Genomic DNA, 17815 nt, shown 5'->3' with positions numbered 1-17815 from the left:
GGGGGCAGGTTGGGGGGGGGTTGACCGCCCCCGCCGCCCCCACCCCCGGGGCCCGGGGCCGTAGCGGCGGCAGGAGCCGCCGAGCCCCGGGCTTGGCCGCGGGAGCCGCGGGCCGCCCGCGCGGGGGGCGAGGAGCGCTCCCGCGAAATCCCGCCCCGCAGCACCCGGCCGTCTCCTCCGAGAGCTTCTCTGGGCCCTTGCAGACCTTTTGGTTCGCGCTGAGTTGTTCTGCGACTGGCTTCTCCTCCCTTTTCACCTCTTTTGTTTAYGCCAGCGATCAAGGAAGGAGACTGATGGTCTGTAAAGGGAAGTAGTGCCAGCCCCTAGACACAAGGTCCTCCCAGAGGGGAAAGAAGCTAGCAAAAATCAAGAGAAACGCTCCATCCTCTGCTCTCTTGGCAGCCCAGAAACTGCTAGCACACAGCACGATTTCAAAATTGGGCCCCCCCTCCAAACCTCCTGTGTTTGAGTTAATGTCTGTGAGGTATTGGGATTCAGCACAGGGAAGACTGTAGATCTGGAGCTCTGTACTCCACTGTGGAGGTTGCTCCCCCTGCTGCATCTGTGTTGGAGGAGGAAATAATAATCCTTGTTTATTTATTTCCTTAGTGAGGACCAAGATGATTTGCATTACCAGGATACCGACTCAGATGTGTCAGAACAGCGGGACAGCAGGTGCAAAGTCAAATGGACACAAGAGGAGGTGAGTGAAAGCCTGGCACTTACTGAGAGCAGGTGTTTCTGGGGAAGGTTGCAGATGCTGTGGTTGTTTGGAGGCACCCCAGTGACTTCATCTGGCATGGATAAGCTGTAGAGGAACAGCTGGATGCATGGAAGAAGGTTGATGGTATGTGTTGAGGGTGTTCATTTATCATATCCATTAGCAGCTGGAAGAAGAGACTGTCCCTGACCTCTGGCATGGCMCTGGAGGGTTGGCTGCCACTGCCCAAGTCCTTGCTGAAGCGACCTTGTGTCTTGTCTCACTACTGGAAAGGCCGTGGGTCTGTTTTGCTGACCTGAGCTGAGATCTTAGTGAGGAAGGAGTTTCTGGTGAGTCTGAGGTGTGGCTGCAGAGTGGGAGCTCAGACCATTTCATCTTAGGTATCTGAGCCCTGAATGAGGTATCTAGTGTCTGAGGCTCTCTAGTGAGCCAAGAGTAGTTCCAGAGGATGGCTTAGGCCTTGGTGAGCTGAATCATGCTATGGAGATGGCCTCCCTTTTCTGTACCAAGAGCAGAGAATATTGAGAGCATTGAGATCATGGTTTAGTCATCCTGGCTGAAAGCCTGAAATCAGTTGAGATGTTCTCTGCCCTCCTCCTAGTTCCTCCTTAATCTTTATTCTGTGTGAGAACTACAGTATTTCCTATCTTCCCCCCCTGGGGTTTGAACACTGAGTAAGAGCGGTCTTTGTGCAGAGATCAAAGCCTCTTGGGCTCATGTTGGGCAGGGAAATGTTTCTTACCTCTTTGCCCAGCCAGAGCACATGGGCACGCTGGCCTGTAGCAGACTTTGTCTGATCTGTAAGAATAGCAGAAATGTGTGTTTTTTGAAAGAAGTGCTATAAAGGCTTGTCAGTGCTGGAAGGCAGTAGACTACCAGGATAGCAGTGATGTGCTTAGACAGCAAAAGCAGTGGTTGAGTTGAAGACAGACTGTCTGGTCAGGGATGTGCTGGGACTGGATAAGCAGGTAGCCTTGGCTGCACAATACAGTTTCACTGTACTAGAATAGAGCTGAGATAGGCCTGAGTGTAACCACAGCAACAGAGCTTTTTTATTGTACCTCACTGTATGAGCCGGTCCTTGTACAAAGCCTTGGACCGAATAGTCCGTGCACTGGAGTGTTGCTAAAGGACAGTGTGAGCTGCCTTCTTCCTCAGGATGTAGAATGACAAAAAACTTCTTGACGGATCAATAGATCACACTCCTTTTCTTGATGCCATTGGACTTGGGCATGCCTGTGGCATCTATTGCCTCAGTGTATGTGAAAGTAGATGTCGTTATTCTTTGCAGGATGAGCAGCTGAAGATGCTAGTGACACATTATGGGCAGAATGACTGGAAGTTCCTGGCCAGTCACTTTCCTGTAAGTGAACTCTTGCCCAGTTGGGAATCTTGGTGTATGCCTGTTGCTTCTTGTGCTCGGTGCACTAGTGATCTGTGTTTGTGCAGCAGTTTGCACAGTGGGACTCTGGTCTGTGACTGCAGTTCCAGTCTGCTATTATGAAAACAGTGTTCTTTCAGGACAGGAATACATCCTTCTTTCACAGAGGATGTTTAAGGGTGAGCCTGTTGGATCTGGGATAAGAAATCGGGGCTCCTGTCTCTATCCTCCATGTCCAGTGCCCTAGCCTATAGTATGTATTCTCCATGTGCTTCTGCAGGTTTTTCACGGGACAGCCTGTCCCCTGCTGTCAAGATGTGCATGTGGGGTCTGCTGTTGCCATAGAGGCTGTTGAAGCCTCCAGTCTAATGCAAAGGTATTCTGATTCCTCCTCCTAGAATCACAGTGATCAGCAGTGTCAGTACCGGTGGCTGAGGGTGTTGAATCCAGACTTGGTTAAGGGCCCTTGGACCAAAGAGGAAGACCAGAAGGTAAGCTGTGGAAGGACAGGACCTGAGCACAGGAGTGTAGTTTTCTGTGGAGACGATGGAGGTGTCAGACCCTCAAGTCTTGAAACTGTGTAATTCTTTCTATTGGTTATTTCCGCTGGGAGCAGAACTCTGGACTGCTCTGAGCAGCCTAATGCAGCCACAGCTGTAATGAGCTGAGGCAAGTGTGGGCCTCATCAGCACTGCTGTAGTGGGCTGACAAGGAAGAGAGCAGAATGGGAAATTCGTCTAGCTGCCTGCAGGTCTCTTTACCTGAGCTGGCTGTGGACATAATAGAAAATAAAAAGGCTTTTCCTGTGCCGCAGTAGACAGTCTAAAGTAGACATCTAAAATCAGCTGAGTGAATTGCAACTACTGAGACCCGGTTTCTCCCTGCTGATTCCAGAGTGAGCTGAGAGGGACAGGTTCAGCTGGAGATATCACCTTGACATGCTTAAGAAAAGCTGTGATGAATTTCACATGTCATGTGTTTTCTGCCCTCCAAATTTCTTAGTTTGTCAGGTTCCCCGTAATGCTCCCACTCCACCCTTTGTGTCCCCTTTACTTGCGTTACAGGCTGTTATGGTCCCTTCCGCCCCTCAGGCCTGTCATCTATGTGCTATGTTGAGCATGCCTCATGGAAATTTGTCGTGATGCCTTTCTACCTCCTTGCAGCAGAGCAATTTCTGCCTGCTCCCCTTTCTTTCTGCAGCTCCCCTTTGCATGTCCTGATCACACCTGCAAGCTCTATGGCTCCTAGTACCATGCCACGGTTTAGCATCTTTGGTCTGTGTCACTGCACTTGGTGGTAAGCAGCAGGGACTTCCTTGTCTGGTATAAACCAAGAGCCCTGTGAATGCAATCAGTGAMTCACCTGGCCACCAGTGCCTTTCAGCCAAACACAGCTGGGTGGGATGGAGATGCCCTTTGTGAGCCTTCCAAACCCCTCTCTAAGCTTTTGGCAGGGAGAAGCCTTGGAGCATGTGGGACTTGATACTTCTTTAGAAATGGGCATGTGTTTTTAAATCCAGGCTCCTCTGCATCCAGTGCACCTGGCAGTCTCCATCTGTGTTCCCTGTCAGCAGTCTTCTACATTCATAGAAGTCGTGCAGCAAAATGGCTGCATTGAAACAGACATTTTCAGAAATCTGTTTGAAGYGTTGCTTGCGCAAGTGGAGGTACTGCCGATTGACAGTGTTGGATCTCTGAGGTGTTTTCTCGTGAAGGGGGGGGCTTTTCTCTCTGCCCCTACCTGGTCCCAGCAGAATTGAAGAGCAAAGCCCAAAGATGGCTATGCTGACCCTCCACTCCTATGTTCCATTTCCTTATTTTCTACTCCTCTCCCCTCTTTAAAGGTAATTGAACTGGTTAAAAAATATGGCACCAAGCAGTGGACTCTGATAGCCAAGCACCTGAAAGGGCGGTTAGGAAAGCAGTGCCGGGAACGCTGGCATAACCACTTGAACCCAGAAGTGAAGAAGTCCTCATGGACAGAGGAGGAGGATCGCATCATTTTTGAGGCCCACAAGGTCCTGGGGAATCGCTGGGCTGAGATTGCCAAGCTGCTCCCTGGCAGGTAGGGCCTCTTTGCTCACTGATACGTTCACGGCTGGGAGGGCTGTGGAGATCCATGTGCTGGGCCCACACAAGGGGCTGGGGAGTGTGTAGAAACGGCCTGCAGTTTATCGCTGTTAACGGTGATTTCTGTTTCCTTCCTCTTTCTCTGCAGGACTGACAATGCTGTGAAGAACCACTGGAACTCCACCATCAAGCGGAAGGTGGACACAGGRGGCTTCCTCAATGAAGCAAAAGAGTCCAAGTCACTATACTTGCTAGTGGAGGTAGATGGCAAGGAGGACCAGAGTCAAACGAGAGCTGAGTGCCAGGTACTGTACCAACACATTGCAGTTGTGCAGATGGGGTCTGTCATCCACTCTTCTGCTGCCTTTGCCACAACCAGGTGTCTAGATAAGAAGTCTGTGCCTTCCCCCAGCCTTTTCCAAGACACTTAACTCTTGGGAGACCTCTCCCTCCAGGAGGTAGAGGTGTAACATGTGCCTGAGTGTGTTACCCCACACAGAACAGCAGTCTGGTAGTGCTGTTATCTTCCCAGCCACAGTGTCATCTGTACTGAGATCTGAAAATCTGTTGCCAGTGGGAGAGGGAGGCTGCCCCAGACAGTGCCATGTCTGGGATCATGATGGGAGAGGTATTGTGTTTCCTTCCTTTAAAAAAAGAGAGAGGGGAAATACACGCAATTATTTGTATGAAGAAAATGYAATTTTTCAAATGCAGGCTCTTGGAAAGTAGGAAATGCAGAATTAGTGCTACCTGCTTAGTCTTAATTCAGCTTCCTCCTGGTGTACTGTTGCAATTAAATCTTTTAATTAAAAGACCTCTAYGCCCATTATGTTGCACAGACTCCTTCCTCAGATGATGTATGAAACAGTGAAGGAGTATGGAGATTTAAAAAAAGCTGAATGGAAGGGAAGGAAAGCATGAGGAGMTGAATGTGTCCAGGGATCCTTGCTCCTTGTCCCCAGGGATTGGCCTTGCTGCTTTGGTTTCTGTTAATCACTGGGTTTTGTCTTTGCTGTTCAGGAGAAGAATGTCCTTCCAAACTGGCCGATTGATATCTCTGARATAAAAGAAGAGGATGCCAGCGATGAGGAAGTGACAGGCTTGCAGGAGTTGCCCTCAGAGCTGCCAGCTGCCGAACTGGCAGAGCAAAACACTGAGGGGACCCCAGACGATGTGGTGCCTGAGGATGCCTCAACATATGTCACGTCACCATACAAATGGGTTGTCGAAGCTGCCAACTATTTGTATCCAACRTCAGTGCCAGCCTTCAGTGAAGCTCTGGACATGATAGAGTCTGTAAGGAATGAACCCTTGCTCCTCTCGCTAATGTTGGGAGGCCGTAGGATCTGATCCSTGCAGCCCTTTCCCTGGAGTGAATTTACTGCCATAGGTTTCCTGGGGAGGCATGGGTCTCTGGCTGAGTTGTGGCTTCCCACTGTCTCTTTTGAAAAGGTGGATTAGGCCTTCCCAGCTGTACCAGTATTGCGTTGAGCCTGCAAATTCCCCTAGGTGTTCTTGTGCAAGGGCTCAGGTTGCATGTGAGGTGGTTGTTGCTGGCAAACCTTGTCTTGAGTCTTCCTTTATCAGACAGGGTGCAAGAGTGTCCAGGCTTGTGCCCATGGGGCTTTCCCTTATTCCCCTTCCCRTTGTGGGATGGGATAGGGCAGGTTGAGATAGGCCAGATCCACTTGTAGCGTACAGGACAGATGCYTCCCTATTGGGATGAGGCCACCTTTGGCTTTCAGTGGAGATAGCTTCATGAAACTAATAACTCTACTCCAGTAAAGTGGTGCTGAGGTCTCTGTGGTGGCCCAGGCGTGTCAGGGAGAGAGACTGTCCAGAACTGGGAACCTGACCTGAATTTTGGCAGCAGGAAGGTGAGGCTCTCCAAGATTTGCAGGCTGCCTGCACATAGGCAAGTTACTTAATGCTTCAGAAAGTCTCAGTCTTGTGACTTTCTTCTCATGGCTTGTGCTGCTGAGTCCATCCTAAGCTGCTGTGAGCAGTTAAGGGCTGTGATGGTAGGAAGGCTTTCTCCTGTGTGGATTCCTTTAGATTAGCCTCCAGTTAAATATATAACCAGAGTACTTTGTTGCCTTTAGAGGGAAATATCTCTGCAACCCCCAGCCTGGCTGGGGAGCTTCTGAGCTGATTATCTGTGAAACACCCACTTTGCATGTGTGTAGGAGGACAGAAGCTCTGTCCTCAAGGTTTAATGGCCCATCTGCGGGTCCTCAGAGGACTGCCAAAACTTTGGATAGTGATGGGSTTGAGCTGTGTTGGGCATCTGATCACTGAACTGCTCTGGTTATTTTTTAATCTGCTTTCAGACATGCACTTTACAGTAGGGCCTTATGTCTGCCTGTACTGGTGCACCTGGGACTGTGGTTTGGTGTTTAGTGACAGACTCTGTTTTGTTTTGTCCCTTCTGTGTGCTGGTGCAGCTGTTTGTGCAGCTGTGCTGTGATCTGAACTGGGGAACTGATCTAGTGTAAAGAAAGAAAACTTCCCTAAGCACAAACAACAGCTTTCAGCTGAATCAGTTCCCTGGTCTGCTCCTCAGCTGCGCTGACGGCAAAGGAGAGGGAGGGCTTGAATGAGCTCTTCTTTAGCCAGGCTCTTCACAGAAGTCAGTGCAACCTCACAGACCCAGTTTTGTCCCTCCTCACTTCCCACCCTGCAGTTAGTGTCTGCCTGTGCACCATTCAAACTACTCTGCTTTCCTTCCTGGGCTGTTTCTGATGGTTGCTCTTGTGTGCAGGACCCGGATGGGTGGTGTGATCTTACCCAATTTGACCTGCCTGAGGAGCCTTCTGCCGGCAGCAGCAGTAGCAGCAACAGCCCTGTGAGGCAAACGCCCAGCAAGCCAGCTTCATCCCTACCTAACGTGACCGAGTACCGCCTCGACGGCCACACCATCTCTGACCTCAGCAAGAGCAGCAAGGGAGAGCTCATCCCCATCTCCCCGCACGCGGAGGTGAGCTTCGGCACGCCGCCTTCCGTACTGAAGAGGCAGAAGAAGAGGAAAATCTCCCTCTCTCCTGTCACGGAGAACACCACCAGCACCAGCCTTTCCTTCCTTGACTCCTGCAACAGCATGACACCCAAGAGCACCCCTGTGAAGACATTGCCTTTCTCCCCATCCCAGGTATAGAGCAAAGGCCACTGCGCCTCTCTGCTTGAGCGACTTTATGAACTACTAAGAATGCCAGTGCTTTATCTACTTGCMTTAATGTTGTGTGTACCCACCAACTCTGCCAGTTTTCTGTTTCTATTCCCTTGAATGAGGCAGTGCCAGTGCACAGGTATGTTTCCCTCTCTGCTAAGCCAAGGAGCATACTCAGGATTTTTATATCTCTATCATCCACTGYTATAATGCCTCCACACATGATCTTGCAGTGTATATCTTGCTGGAGCACTGTGTTGTTCAAGCCACCTGATGCCCCATACGTTGACATGGAGTTCTATCTGTAAACAGAATAAAGCCTGCTGCATTGCTGTGTCCTCCAGCACAGTTCCTGCAGCCTGCTCTGCCATTCTCACCCCATCTCCCTGTGCCACTGGCTGAACCTTGCAGTATTTCTACTATGTTTCTGCAGCCCTGAGTAGCATGTGGGAGGGGTCTAGTGGACCTCGGACATGAGGCCAGCAACAACCAGGATTTGGGGACGTGATCTAAAACTTGCAGTTCTGCAGTGTGAATGCCTGAAATGCCTGGMGTGAGTCTGAGAAAATGAAGTGCATATCCTGTCTCTCAGACTGAGCTCCAACAGTTAGTGAATGTAATAAAAACAGCTGTTTTCCCCTGACAGGTTCTTGGATGTGAACCTTGTTTCTTGTAGGAGTAAAGCTGTGTCATTTATTAACTGTTGTGAAGTGAAGCCCTAGCAGAGATAAGGCAGTTAGTGGTTTTCTCATGATTTAAGTTGAGGACAACTCAGTACAAAACTTGGCAATTTGTACAGAATCTAGATTGTTATGTTGCTTAGCAGACTCTCAAGTTTGTTAATATGAGGTTGGACTAGATCTTTAGATGGGGTACCCTTTATCCCCATCTTCACCACTTTGGCCTTATCTGGACCAGTGCGAGCAGAGACTTCCCTCCCACTCTTTATCTGAGTGAAGGCACACCAGCTAGCTCCTTATGGGAAGGGAGTAAACTCYGTAAGTGGTGAGGCACCTTCCTGCAACTTACATGTATGTGCCCATAAACAAGACTATACTACAGTAGGAGTCATCCTAGTTCATTTGTAGTAGGACAGACTCCCCTCACGTTGCTCAGTGTTGGTAAGCTGGGAGGATTGTCCCWGCACCAGGTTTTTCTCCTTACTTATGAAGAGGTGATACTTGTGATAATGTCCTGGGAAAGCTTAAGACTAAGTCTGTTCTYTTCTTTCCTTCCTGTCCTGGCCAGTTCTTAAACTTCTGGACCAAACAGGATACCCTGGAACTGGAGAACCCATCTCTGACCTCCACACCTGTGTGCAGTCAGAAGGTGATTGTCACCACCCCTCTGCACAGGGACAAGACCCCGCTGCTCCAGAAAAACTCAGCGTAAGTCCTTTCTTTCTCTTGTTTCTCCTCACCTGTCCCCACCTGAGCAGCATCCTTTCCACACAGGATGTTTTGCTAACTGGGAGCTCCGTTTATCTGGTGGTTGTGCTGAATTGTGCCTTCTGCAGCAAATTGTCCCCTTAAATTGCTGCCTAAATTGTGCTGAGGAAGCCAGCTGATAGGAGAAGTCAGTGTCTAAAACATGCCGGGCAAAGCTGTAAGTGCAAGTGAAAGTCTATTTAATTGAGCAACAGARCATGCATCTCCCTCACACCACCATGTGCCACATGGCCAGGGCTCGGGGCACAAGCCTCCTCTTGGATCCCCAAGGGTGAATGGAGTTTGTCACCTTTGCAGGGATATCAGAGGCTGTGTTGCCTTTGGGAGCAGTCCTGCGGTCCCCGTCACACAACTACTTGTGGACCAGGCTGGAAATGAGTTCAGGAACTGATCCAAGCTAAAAATGCCTGCTGTGAACCCAAAGCTGTGCATTTCCTTAGCTAGGTGAGCTCTCCAGCCCTATTGAAGTATAGCTTCCCCTATACTTGTACTGGCACCACTGAAAGATGGTCACTGAGCGCTACAGTGCTCAGCTGTTGGGTGCACTGTTGTCTTCTGTGAACATCTATRTCTATGTGGGAAACATCACTGTGCTGTAATCCCTGTGCCAGCAGGAAAGGGACTTGGTTTCCTCAGCAAGGGCTGTCCAAATCCATCCCTTTAGCTCTGCGCTCTCAATTTTGCCTTGCCTGAGGGGCAGTCCAGGGCAGTGATCCCAGAGCATCGTCCCAGACAGAGGCTGGAGAGGGCGGCCTAAGCAGGGAGTGCTTTGCTGGTGGACCTGTCACTGTGTGTCACTACACTGCGGCAGCACAGCGTTTGGGAATGCTGGCTGTACTAGAAAAAATGTTGTCACTGGTATTGCCTGGAGCCACTCCCCCATCTAGGCAGTGCAGACTGGCTTGGCTGCTCCAAATGTGTCTGTGCTGGGGACTTCTGGCCCAGCTGTGACTGTCACAAAGCTCAGGTTGGATCTGAGGAGCTCTGACAGTGGATGCGTTGCAGAGAAACTCTGGCCCRCAGAGCTGTATGTTGCGTGTGTCAGAGCTGCCATATGATTTTCTAACAACAGTGCTTGGCAGCTGGCAGATTGGAGCAGTGTGGCTGGTGTTKCTGAAGGATGCTGCCACCACTAAAGGCTCTTCAGTGCCTCTTCACCCTACTCACACCTAGAAGCAGTCCAGCCAGGCAGGTGACACCTGCTGTTGCTATGTGAGTCACCTCAGGTGTCAGGGCTTGGAAGGCAGGTTTTGTGTTACAACATGTCTAATCCTTAGTCTTTCCTTCTCTCTGTTGCCAGGTTTGTCACACCAGATCAGAAGTATGTGGTGGACAACACTCCTCACACCCCTACACCTTTCAAAAATGCCCTGGAGAAATATGGACCAATTAGACCCTTGGTACGTATTAGGCAAGCCTGCTCATGCTGATGCTTTACTCCCTGGGACCCTTAATGAATCCGTTGGGACACGGGGTAGGTTGCAGCAGAGCTGTAATCTGGGCAGTAGTAAGGTGGTACAGTCTGGTAGTACCGGGCTGAGCTGAGAGGGATGAAGGGGACCTTACTATGAAGAATGCATCATAGTTAGAAGTCCTGTGACTACTTACCACTCTGAAAACCAGCCCAAAACATCAAAAACTGCCCTTGAATCAGGCTGCAATACTTAGTTATTGATGACCTAGAGGAAAAGCAAACAAACAATATACCTAAGTTTCCTTGAGGAACTGGGTCTCTAACGTGGACATAGCTGGGTTCTGTGGGGATGGCAATTTCCAGTATCCAAGACCTTTTTTTCACACTGGTCTCTGGAGGGTGCACCTGSAGCTGAGTGTCTTCCTCCCTGGAGAACTCATAAATCTGTCAGGCTGGCAGAAACCTTGTTRTAACTTTTCTTGCTGGGAAGTGAATGCTTCCTCCTCGTGCGCATCCTTTACTAAATGTCTTATGCTCTGTCCCTCCCYTCTTCACCCCAGCCCCAGACCCCTCACCTGGAAGAAGACTTGAAAGAGGTGCTCCGAAGTGAAGCTGGCATTGAATTGATCATAGAAGATGATGTAAAGCCTGAGAAACAGAAAAGGAAACAAGGGGTGAGCGGGTCTTGAGTCCATTACCTGCTTTTGGGCTACCCYGTGTTGCTTAGGGGTGTTTGCTGGCTGTGTTTGTCCTGCTGCTGATCCCAAAGAGCCTGTTGGCATGTTGGGCTACCAGGAGGCTGTGGGCTGCTGGGCTAAGTCTCTTGGCTCAGTTGCCACTGGTAAYGTGACCTTCTCTTCCTAATGTGAGGGGCTTCATCTTCTAAATCAATAGCTTATGATGCTAGGAGGAGAGCAGTGAAGCTGCTTTGTCCTGCGGTGGAGAAGGCTGTGGCACCTCTTCTTCCTAAGGTGCTAATGCCGTGCAGACCAGGGGTGATGTGGGCTTGGCGTGCACCTTGGGCCCTTTGGTCAGAATTCACTGAGTTGACTTATGCTGACATTGTGTTTCTGTGTCCCTCAGCTGCGCAGAAGTCCGATCAAGAAGGTCCGGAAGTCTCTGGCCCTGGATATTGTGGATGAAGATACAAAGCAAAATGTGCCTGCCCTCCCCAAGACAATCTGTTTCAAAAGAGCCCAGGTGAGGGGTACAGTTATYAGAGTGGGGGTAGAGGTGGCTGCAGCAAGTGTGAGAGATGAACTTGTTGAGCTTTTTTGGCAAAGGAGCTTTGGGTAGGGATCTGGGGTAGCTGGCTGTAATCTTTGTTCAGGATCCCCCACAGCCTTCTTGGAGTGAGGAGCTGCAGGAAGAGCACTTTCCTGAGMGATTAGGCTGGGTTTTTAGAAGGAACCATTGGTCAGAGGGCAGTAAGATGGACTTGGTATCAAATATGAGCCACTGCTCCCCCTTGCCTGGCTGCCCACAGAGCCTGCTGCWCAGCTTCTTGCTGTTGTCAGGCTTTATATGTGGTTGAGGGGGTCAGGGACCCTTACAAATGCCTTGTGCTCTCTGATACCAAAGCAAACATCTCTCTGAAGAGCTTTGTATCTGACTCATAAAATATAACATGACCCTCCCCATCCTAACTCTACCACTCCTGCTTGCCTGACCGTGGTTCAGGGAGCTGACCTGGCAGAGCACTATCCTAAGGAGGCAGTGGTAATGTGTTCTTTACCAGGTTAGCTCCCTGAAATGAGTTGCCACAGAGGGTGGGTGGGCCCCTGGTGTAGCATAGCTGAGAGGGAGGGAGAAATAGGTAGATTGCTCCCCTTTCACCTGAAGCTTTTCTGTATCATCAAGCTGTGCCTGAGAGTATTTCCAGGCAGCTGCATTGTCCCATGACTCAGTGCTGCTGAAATAAAGGGCCAACACTGTCTGGCTGCAGTTTTCCACCCACCACTGCTGCTGCTTTTGTGTGCTGACATTGATGAGCCTGGGTCCTGTCTCTGTGTTGCTTGACCCCATTAAAACAGCAGAAAAGCATCTGCTTTTTTGCTGTGCTCCTCCCACCTGCCCCCAGCAACTTAACACAGGGACTGCTGAATGCAGAGMCCTGGCATGGTGTGGGGCTGCAGGTGGAAATCACAATCTGAAGGGCAAAGACTCCAGATGGATAGAGATACCCATGGAAAAGTTACTTACTGCCAAACTGCCAAAAGGGCAGGGGGAAATCCCTTTGTGGCTTGACCACTGACTAGCTGGTTTTTGGCTTGTAGAATGGGGGAGAAGCCGTATGAATTCTCATCCTTGGTGCTCCCAGGCTGCCCTGGACAAGGTTGGGTGTAGGTATGAGAAAACAGATCTTACCAGCCCTCCATGTCTGTGGGAGGAAGGAGAGGCCTGCATTTGGGCACAGTTGCTTGGTTCTGACGTGATAGCCTGCATGCCTTTTTCCCTGCAAGGGAGCTTTGCCACCTACAACTGGCTCTGAACACTACTTGTTGATGTGGATGCAGGGCTGGATTTGTTAGCTAGGCCTTCTGGCCAGCCAAGGATACAGCACCGTGGAGCAAATCAACTTTTTTGCTTATATAATTTTCTATTATATTTCTTTACTGCAGCCAGTGAATTTCATGTCGAGATCCCTGAACCTTTCCTCCTCGAGCAGGAAGAACGACAGCGGTTTGCTCAACAGAGCCTTCGTGCAAGTGCAGCCAGAGAAAATGTCCTACAGGAAAATGCCAAGCCATTTCAGACCACCAGCACCGGTAAACCCTGCAGCCACTGCTCTCCCCATCAGGAGCTTAGCTGACAGTGCAACCTCTGTTCCTCCTCAAGAGGAAGAGAGAGAGGGGACAGCCCTGGAGAGACGTAATACACTTCCATGTGGGCATCCATGCACTGCCAGGGCTGGCTGCTGTCTTTGCATCCAGGTTTGGAGATGCTCAGCCAGCAGCATCATGCCACAGCTCCTTCCCCTCTCCCTGCCAACATGCTCTTCTGCCGAGGCTCGAAGCTATGATCCTGTTTACTGTATTTGTCCTTGATTTCCTCATGGGAATTGCATCTTCTCCCAGCCCATCAGGAGATTTGGACTACTGACCAGCAGTGATGTAAACCTTCCTTTTCCCAGCGAGCGCTCTCTGGGTGGGCAATAGGAAGTTCATCCTTCTTGTTCCTCTGACCATTGMAGTCTGAGGTGCTGCAAAAATGCCAAACAAAAATGCATTCCCACTCTGTAATCTTCAGGGTGTTTCTAGGTTGTGCTGTGGGCAGTGAGGCATAGACAGCCCAGGCTGACTTCATCCTGCTGTTCACTGATCCAGTGCCAGTGTAGAGCTCCAGCTGCCGGTGTGTTTACTGATATTTCAAGCACAGCCTGTTGAGTTTGGTGCTTTTACAGCTACACTGTTCCTGGGCTCCCTGTTGTTGCATCTGGATTGTTCTGAGGTCTCAATAGCCTACAAATACCCTCAAGATCTCTGGGATATAAATGATTTCTTGTGCTCTATTTGAAATCTTTATCACTTGCTGTATTTGCAGGCAGAGTGTACTAGTAGAGGYGTATCCTTGCTTTGGTTGGTGGTCTCTTGCGTTAGTTAGTAATTAGAGAAAGGGGCCTTGGACCATGATTTTGCTGAAGTTTGCTTGGACCAAGTTCTGGGAACTCTGGTAGCTCCCATGAGGACGGAAACACATGCTTTTCTTGAAGAAGAGGAAATGCATACTTTTCTTGAGGTGGGGAAACTGGAACTGCAGGCACATCCCAAGAAGGGCTTAAGTGCAATTTTGCCTTCACTGAGCAGCCTTAGCTCTGTCTTCAGCTAAACATATCAGTGAAGAAGGTGCCAATCATCTCTGGATTAGAGCTGTCTATTGTGAAAKCTCTTTCTTCTGACAAATAAGTATTCCTCAGCCAAAGCAATTCCTTCCCCTTCTCAAAATAAACCCTGTTTAAACACTTCAATCTCTCCTGCTGTCCTAGGCAGGGTCATATTGCTCAGAGTGTTAACAGATCCGTATAAATAAAGCTCTGGAAGTGACTTGATGGTGACAGTAAGGCAGCTTGCGTGATGACTGTACAGGTATTCAGTGAACTCCCATTGCCCAAAGACAACAGAGCTGTCTTTGGTATTGCTGGGCTCTGGGATTTATGGTAGCAGACTGGTGCTGCTGGCAGTGGCAGATATTTATTAAGGAAGCTCACTTAGCTGTGGGCTGGACCTAAATTAGCCCTCAAAAAAGCACTAGTTGCCAAGCTGTGGCTGCATGGGGTATTTTAATATTAGCAAACACTGTGCCTTGAGCACTGGCTCTTTGCTGTACGTGTGAAAGGGTATTTTCAGTGCTGAGGACTGTGTATCTTTTGGCTGCATCTATCAGAAGATTACTCTGGGTTTTCCTAGTGAGCCAGAACACCTCATGGGAGCCCCTTCTATAAGCAGTGACTGAAGCACTCCCGATTTACAGCTTTTCCTGCATGCTGCAGGGCCCTGCTGAAACTACAGGCACCAAACTGCAGTTAAGGATGGTCTTTGACCAATCTAACCCCTSAAGATTTGAAGCTGAGCAGCTCCTGTAGGAATTTAGATGCTTAGGAAAAAAGCCTAAAGCGGTTCTTGAATTCCTTCCATCCTTCTGGGCTCTTTATTCGGCATGAGGAAGCTTAGTGGGTTTGTACTTCGAAATTTTCATCTCAGAAGTCACATAAGTGAAAGCTTCCAAGTGTGCCTGGGTAGGTGCAGAAATAGAGTGCTCACCTGAAAACTAGTGAATGTGACTCCTCTTAGCTAGACATGACCACCTGTCAGCTGAGATGCAGTAACTGGTGGTGTGTGAATGTCTCCTTGTTGTGAGACAGGTATTCCTAAGCAAGAATTTTTGTTTTCCCTGGGTAGCAAAGTCATTGGTTTTTTGTTTGTTTGTTTGTCATTCTCTTTGCCCCTTGTGTTTTGAAATGATATTTCAGTGTTGTAGCTCTCCGACTAGGACATAGTAGGACTCAGTCCCTTGCTCTCCCCAGCTGTGGTGTAAGTGTACTCTCTTTTCCTTCCACAGATGACCAGAGCTTGGAAAGCTGTGGCCTGTGGTGGAACACAAGACCAACTCTTCATGCAAGAGAAAGCTCGACAGTTCTTGGGCATGTTGAAACAGAGTCACACATCAAGGACCTTAATCTTATCATGAAGGATTGTTCTGCTTTTTTATTTTTATTTTTATAAATTTTTTATAAGTGGAGGGGAGGGAACCACACTGAAAAAAATATCCTCTGCAAGGCCATATTGGAGGATTGTTTTTTTTTTTTTTTTTTCTTTCCTCCTTTCTGTTCCAAGGTAGATCTGAATTTTAGTAAATTGGGCTAACTGCTGGCTAATATATGGGATGCAAGTTCTGAAATCCTATGGAAAGGCAAATAGGGAGAAGTAGAGAGTGAACAGGGTATTTATCACTCTCTGCAAGACTTAGGCTCCCCGAAAGTAGACATACACAGCCATGTTTCACCTTGGAATAACGTGTGAAATGGACATTGGACGCTGACCTAACAGACTGCCTGGATTTCATGCTGGCTGCTCTGAACCCTTGGAAATGGCTTTTGTTAAGATTCCTGCACACCTCATCTCCTCCTGGCTTTGCCTGGGTAATGGAGTGGTTCCCCCCTCTCTTTAAGATGGGAAAGATGTTATGCTTTGGTGGGAGAAGGGATGTGCTTCGAGGTGACCTTCTTTTGGAGCTGGTTGCTCGCTCCCTGCGGAGCTGCCTTGTACTGCTGCKCAATGGGAGCAGCAGGCGCCTCTCCCCAGGGATGTGCTCTCTCTTTAAATAAACAATGGTGCTAACAACACCCCTTCGTTCAGACTTGATTTGACTTTGGGGTGTCACGAAACTCTGAGGGAGGCAGTGCTGTCCCAGGGTAGTGACGTCTGGCAAAGCGAGCTGTGGATTGCGGCATTTCCGGGCTCCCGGGAAGGAGAGGGACTGGTGGAGCTCCCCTGCCTGCTCCCCATCGCCCACATGTGTGCAGCCAGCCTGGGTGGGTCAGACTGGTTGCAGTTGCCTCCTCCCAGGTGGCTGGGGGGATCCCCTGTCTTAGGGGAGCCCTTTGCAGACCCCAGCTCTCCTGGGCAGTGGTCTCTGGGGCCATGTGCCGTGGGTGAGGGAGGCTGGGGAATGGTTCAGCCGATCCAGCTGAACAAAATGTTCAAACCTTAATGACTGATGGGATTTAACACTTGGACCTGGACCTGAATGAGACTTAGGGGATACTGTTATGTCTTAAAGGGGATGGTTTATGCGATACCAAGGTCAGCTGATGAGGGGGAAAGGTACAGGGCTTGATATACAGGCAGGAAAGGCGAGAGAGCTCAGGAGGAAGCCTGTCTTTACACGAGTCCTCCTCTGTCTGGGCAAGTTGCTGAATTTCTTTGTAAGCTTCACAGTGTGGGGAAGTAGCGGTGCTTTCCCTCGCCCCTTCAGTAGTTTGATCAGGTGTTTGGGAACAGCTTTGGCTACTTTGTGGGAAGGTACCTTCCGTAATAGCTCAAGTGTTTGAGTGGTGTACTCTGCTCCCTGGTAGGTTTAGCTAACGGGGAGCTGTGCAAAGCTGTGCAGAGCCATGGGTTGGAGGACAGCACTAGGCATGTGTTATAGCAGAGCCTTTACAGCCTTTTCTGTCCTCTTTCAGATGCAAAAGATGTGTAGATACAGCTGTTTTAGTGCAGTGACAGTAGTATGGTCTCCGGTTTCAATATAGCCAAGGATGAAATGCAGTGATGACAGCAATATATTAACTGTTCACGTTGAGAGTGGTGCTAGAAAAACTGTAGAGTTACCCACCAGTTAGCCCAGTATGGGGACAGCCCTTGGAGCAAGCTCTTAGGGTTTGCACTGGGATATGCTGTCCGTTGCGAGCCCACCCCAGCAGATACTGCCTCCAGCTGGATGRTGGCCACAGCAAAGGTGGAGGGCGAGGGTCTGTTCACCTCTGCGCCTCTTAGCGGGATGCACTGTCCATAGTCCCCTTGCAGGGTGGAAAAACAGAGGAGGGCTATATAAATCTTGTTTCAGGTTGTGGTTTACATTAGAAATACACAGCTGAAAAATCCTTACTGACAAACTTGTTAATAAAACCTTGGATCCTAGGAAACAAGGGAATTCTCACAGCCAGCTCATTTTTCATTTCTACAAGCTCTGGGCCAAAGCAAATCCATGAAGTCAGTTTTATTTCTGTTTCTCTGTGCTGCAATGTTTGCTCTGGAAATATGGCTAGGACCACTTGTCCGAAAGCATGACTGTAGCTGTTTCAATTTTGCTATTATTTTAAGAGAAATATTCACAAAACTATCCTTTCTCAGTTGGCTTTGGGAAGGAAGAAGGCCTTTGCACACCTCTTAGTTGTTTTTTGTTTGTTTGTTTGTTTGTTTTGGTCCAAGACAATTGAGGGGGAAAAGTTCTGGGATGATTTTGGGTTCTTATTGTGACGATCATCCAAAAAAATGCTTGTGTCCTCTCTTGGAGGCTTGCCTTGTCTCACGGAGGTGCAAACAGACTTGTGCTATTCTGGCATAGCCAGCCCTCTCCTCCTGCAGTCTTTAAAATAACTGCACGTTTCAATACCC

At 49.3% G+C, this 17815-nt stretch overlaps 1 protein-coding gene across 1 annotated transcript; it reads left to right on the top strand.

The window, feature by feature from the left end:
* Window positions 1-607: 607 nt before the first annotated feature.
* On the top strand, window positions 608-16041 carry MYBL2 (MYB proto-oncogene like 2; the record flags this gene model as incomplete). Its single annotated transcript, XM_085313919.1, has 13 exons — window positions 608-703; window positions 2013-2084; window positions 2501-2593; window positions 3946-4166; window positions 4320-4476; window positions 5192-5467; window positions 6933-7319; window positions 8586-8725; window positions 10086-10185; window positions 10760-10873; window positions 11283-11399; window positions 12821-12967; window positions 15258-16041. Coding segments are annotated over 13 exons (2049 nt in total), but the record flags the coding sequence as incomplete, so codon positions are not given.
* Between the last annotated feature and the right edge of the window lie 1774 nt (window positions 16042-17815).

This window comes from Rhea americana, unplaced genomic scaffold, assembly GCF_003343005.1.
Source record: "Rhea americana isolate MKP2758 unplaced genomic scaffold, rheAme1 scaffold_4, whole genome shotgun sequence".
Classification (NCBI taxonomy): Eukaryota; Metazoa; Chordata; class Aves; order Rheiformes; family Rheidae; genus Rhea; species Rhea americana.
The sequence above is the reverse complement of the archived record's forward strand: the minus strand, read 5'-3'. Positions and strand labels throughout refer to the sequence as shown.